The sequence below is a fragment of the Stegastes partitus genome, unplaced genomic scaffold (assembly GCF_000690725.1).
Source record: "Stegastes partitus isolate 25-593 unplaced genomic scaffold, Stegastes_partitus-1.0.2 Scaffold244, whole genome shotgun sequence".
Taxonomy (NCBI): domain Eukaryota; kingdom Metazoa; phylum Chordata; class Actinopteri; family Pomacentridae; genus Stegastes; species Stegastes partitus.
In genome coordinates, this window is record NW_007577975.1 from 432,770 (window position 1) to 437,256 (window position 4,487).

General features: G+C 45.5%; 1 protein-coding gene across 1 annotated transcript; it reads left to right on the top strand.

The window, feature by feature from the left end:
• Positions 1-2,676, top strand: chac1 (ChaC, cation transport regulator homolog 1 (E. coli)). The gene is made up of 3 exons (XM_008281771.1): positions 1-616; positions 752-787; positions 1,950-2,676. Exons 1-3 carry the CDS (start codon positions 446-448, stop codon positions 2,331-2,333), a joined length of 591 nt encoding a protein of 196 aa, XP_008279993.1. The 5' UTR covers positions 1-445; the 3' UTR covers positions 2,334-2,676.
• Positions 2,677-4,487: the final 1,811 nt, after the last annotated feature.

Consider the following 4,487-nt stretch of genomic DNA (forward strand, 5'->3'; position numbering starts at 1 on the left):
GAAACGCGTCAGAGCAGCGGTGCCTTTCAGCGGCGAGCAGAGCATCCGCGGCGTGTTTTAACGGTAACATCTTTCAAAACCTCGATCTTCACTTATTTATTTAAGTCATCTTTAGCTTCACGCTGTCATCGGCCGGCGAAGCAGCTGGCCGAAACCGTTTTTTCATTTTTTCCTCGTCGACCTGAAGGCCTCGCGGCGGCCATGGATTTTTAAGGCATAATGCGGCACCTCTAATGCAGCGGCAATGCATCGTGCACGGCAAAACCAACCGCGTGATTCCATCTTCGCAACTGCCAAGCAGTTGGGCTCAAATACCGTCCGCGGTATACCTACGAGCCAGCCGGTACCGCTTCTGCTGGACCGGAGGAAGCTAACGCTAGTAGCTAGTTAGTCCCACAAGCTAGCGAAGCAGACTAGAGATCCATCGATTCATCTGAACGTCAACATGAAGCCTCAAGACATCACCGCCGGGAAGAGCAGCCTGTGGATCTTCGGGTACGGGTCGCTGGTGTGGAAGCCGGACTTCAGGTACAAGAGGAGCCAGGTCGGTTACATTCAGGGCTACAAGAGGCGCTTCTGGCACGGAGACAACTTCCACCGCGGGAACGACGAGTTGGTAAGATGACGGATGTTGTTGTTTTTTTTTGTTTTGTTTACCCAGGCACATTTGTTTGTGTGTTTTGTGACCGTAAGTGTTGAGCTCAGACCGTATGAGGCGTCCTCCATGACCCGTTTCTCTTCCTCCCCGCAGCCCGGAAGAGTGGTGACGCTGATCGAAGACGATGACGTAAGTGGAAATCTCAGCTTCCTATTGGTTCACAGATGGTAGCGGAGTTTCCGGGTCATGAGTGTTGATGGCAAGCGGATTTAACAACAAACAGCTGGACTACATCTCAAGATCCAACACAATAAATTCTGACTAGTTAAAGAAATCAAATAACCCCCCTTCATTATAAGACGTCTACATTGTCCCTTTTTAAATGTTAAACTAAGTTTTAATTTGAACTGAGCAAAATCAGATCTCAAAGTAAAATATGCCCGACAAAATAAAATCGCAGCTACACTGAATCAGTGTTTTGACTCCGTGACATGACGTTGCAGATATGTGTACTGATGTCAGAAGCTACAGGAAGTCGGAGGCGGTTTCCTTTTCAAACCACGTCAGTGCAGCCTGGGTGGAAATTCCAGTAAACCTCCACCACAGGTCTCTGCAGAAAGCTCTCGTTCTCCAAGTCCTCACTGATAATTCTGACTAGTCAAAATGACGTTATCTAGAGTAGTAATTCCTAATAGTTCAACTTGGCTGTTAAACTGCTTGCCACACTGGTTTTCTAAGAGCTTCAGTAGAAGGCGGCTGTTTTACAGACATTTCAGTTCTTCTGTGCGTAGTGAGGAATCCCAGGTGTTCATCCCCACCCCCCCAATCACACCAATCATGGTCTTGTAAATGACAGCTCCCATGCCCCGAGGTGTGACTGGTTGTAATGGCTCTAGCACCAAATGTCAACTGTAAAAACCTTCAGGCATGTGAGTGAATACCCGGGACTCTTCCCACTATTATTACACTGAGAATGAAGTAAAACGTCCTCAAGAACCACAGGAGAGGTCCAGCTAAGGCTGCAGAACAGAGCATTTCTCATCCACAGTGGGACGTGTAGGAGGACAAATTAACTCAAACGTGTCATGCTGCATGTTTGTGCTGATTTGATCCAAGAAAAATATGAGAAAAGCTAATTGGACTGTTTTAAGTGCCACAAAGGCACCATAAATGGTTATTTAGGATATTTGAAGTGTTGCAGACACAGAATATCTTTTCCAGTCCCGTGCAGCCCTGGTTCAGATTGCCTTCTACTGAAGCACTCATCATGACCTGAATGACTGCGTAGTTACTGACTTTTTTCAGACAGGAGGAAACTTCCTGACTAAACGCTGCTTTGTTCTTCCCACAGGAGAGCACCTGGGGCGTAGCGTTCGAGGTCTCAGGCTCACAGATGGAGGAGTCCCTGAAGTACCTCAACGTTCGCGAGACGGTCCGCGGCGGCTACATCACCAAGATGGTGGATTTCTTCCCAGAGGGGGAGGACCAGTCTCCGGTTCAGGCGCTGGTGTACATCGCCACCTCTGACAACGCCCTGTACCTGGGGCCGGCCAGCCCGGAGGAGATCGGCGCCCAGATCGCCGTGAGCCGAGGGAAGACGGGCCACAACCTGGAGTACCTGCTGCGGCTGGCCGAGTTCATGAGGAGCAGCTGCCCACATGTGGAGGACCACCACCTGTTCTCCATCGAGGCCGCCGCGCTGACCGTGGTGTCTTATCTGTTAGCAGCCCAGTAGCTCGTACCCTCCATTTCACTCAAACACTCAGACGAGGCTTTTGTCTGTCACTCCACCTGTGTTTTATGTTCTCTGCATCACACCACCATCATTTAATGCACTACAGTGGTAAAAGGGAAGCATGATCCCATCTGCACATTGTAATAAACCTGTTTGAACAGCAGCTAAAAAATGTTCACACCAACGTCTGTTTTTTTACTTTAACGGTTTTTTATTTGCACCGGTTGGAATCCGTCCAGTTCATGTTCCTGTAACTCGTGATGTGTTTTCAGACCTGTTTTTAAAGAGTAGTTTGACTACTTGTTCATCTAAAGTCAAATGCCAATAAAAAACTGTAAGAACATGTTTTTGTTCTGTGTATTTACTGTGGTGGAGTGAATCTGATGCAGAATGAACTCATACATTTTGTAGCATATTTAGTCTCATATAAAGTTAAAACTTTATGTACATCTCTTATGTTTAAGGAGAAACAGGCTGGTACTATTCACCCGCAAAATGGGCCAGTAGAGCTGGGACAGTTAGTTGGTAATTAGCTGCTATATTCTGATTTCTGTCATTTTAAATGTGAATGTTGTTTCTCCTTCCTGACAGTCTGTTTTGTGGACAAGAGATTCGTCTACAATGATTGAAGGAGTAAAAACAGCTTTTCTTCAAACCAGTTCGCCTCCTCTGGCCAAAATAATCCTTAAATGAAGTGGTCTGACAGTCAAACATCTGTGCTGACAACACGTTTCAGCGCTGAGGTTGTGACCTCTGATGAGGGAGATTTGTATGTTGAAGGACACATACCACACATGTCAGCCATACATGGCCTGGAGCCGGTTCCAGCCTCCAACACGTCCCGTCAGGATCGCAGAGCGTTCTCAGCAGCAGCGGCGTCCTATTCATGCAGTAACGCTAGATGTTGGAGCAGGAACCTGCAGGACACATATACAAACATACGCTCCAAACATTAACCGGAGCAGCTTGTTCCTTGGATTGGAGTCAAGACTCTATCTAGGTGTACAGACTTATATAATCGCCGGCCGGGAACCAGCCCAGACCTGGAAGTCCTGTGTTTACAAGTCTGCTGTGTGGTCATGTCAGAGAGCACTGGGAAGTACCGGCTGCTGAGGGGCTCAGCCAGACCAGAGCTTAGCGACTCCAGAATAAACCACCTGAAAATACAGACAAGATTACAGGTGAACGTCACACCTTTAAAACATGAGTGGGTTGTTTCTGTATGTTCTCAGGTCAGGACATTTTATATAGGAAATGTATTTGTTAAAGGGTCAGTTCACCCAAATTACAGTTATTGGAAACTATGAAATTAATCTGCAACTGCTTTGATAATCAGTGGATCAGTTTTTTAATGAGGAAAAAAAGTCAAAATTCTCTGATTGCAGCTTCTTTAATGTCCGGGTAGGACGGCAGGAGGTTATGGGAGATTATTCTGCCCTGTTCAATTGTTACTAATGTATTTAATTCTGCTTTAATAAACATTAAAAACAGTGTGATTCAGAACTAAAAAAAAAAACTGTCCTAGATCCCTATTTACACATTTAAAACAATCATTTTAGACAAATTCAGAGATGTAAGATTAGCATTACGAATCCATCTGACTCATTTAAAAGTCATGGAAAGAAAGTGAAAGATTCCCTCACTGGAGAGAAACAAGACGAGGAAGAAACCTCCAGCAGAACCAGGTTAGGGAGGCCAGACATCTACCGACACCGGTTTGGGTGAAGAGGAAGACAAAAGACGAGCAGAGAGAAACAGACAACAAACCAGAGAACAATACCAACCAGGCAGGCTGCCAACTGTAGATCCCAAAACTCCAGAGACAGAAAAACCTGCGGAGAGAACAAAACACAAACTATGGAGGAGAGAACGCTAAACGTTAGCTGATAGAACGTATTCACCTGCCTTAGCGTTTGGTTTTCTCGTTTTATTGCTTTTCAATGTTGAGCTACAAACAGTTTAATGAGATTTCTGACAGAATTTACCAACAAAGACTCTTCAGTGTGAAACTGAAAACACATTCCTGTAAAGTAATGTCATTTAATTAAAACTTAAAAATAAATGGTTTCATAAGTATGCACCCGTTTTGTGACTCAACTAATTCAACACAGTGAAACAGTAAAGATCACCTGAGGTCAGTGAATCCGGCTCAGC

Excerpts from the sequence above, each read along its gene's own strand:
- chac1 (XM_008281771.1), top strand. The coding sequence starts at position 446 with ATGAAGCCTCAAGACATCACCGCCGGGAAGAGCAGCCTGTGGATCTTC. Across the intron at positions 617-751 it reads ACCGCGGGAACGACGAGTTG|CCCGGAAGAGTGGTGACGCT; the intron begins GTAAGATGACGG and ends TCCTCCCCGCAG. Across the intron at positions 788-1,949 it reads CGCTGATCGAAGACGATGAC|GAGAGCACCTGGGGCGTAGC; the intron begins GTAAGTGGAAAT and ends TTCTTCCCACAG.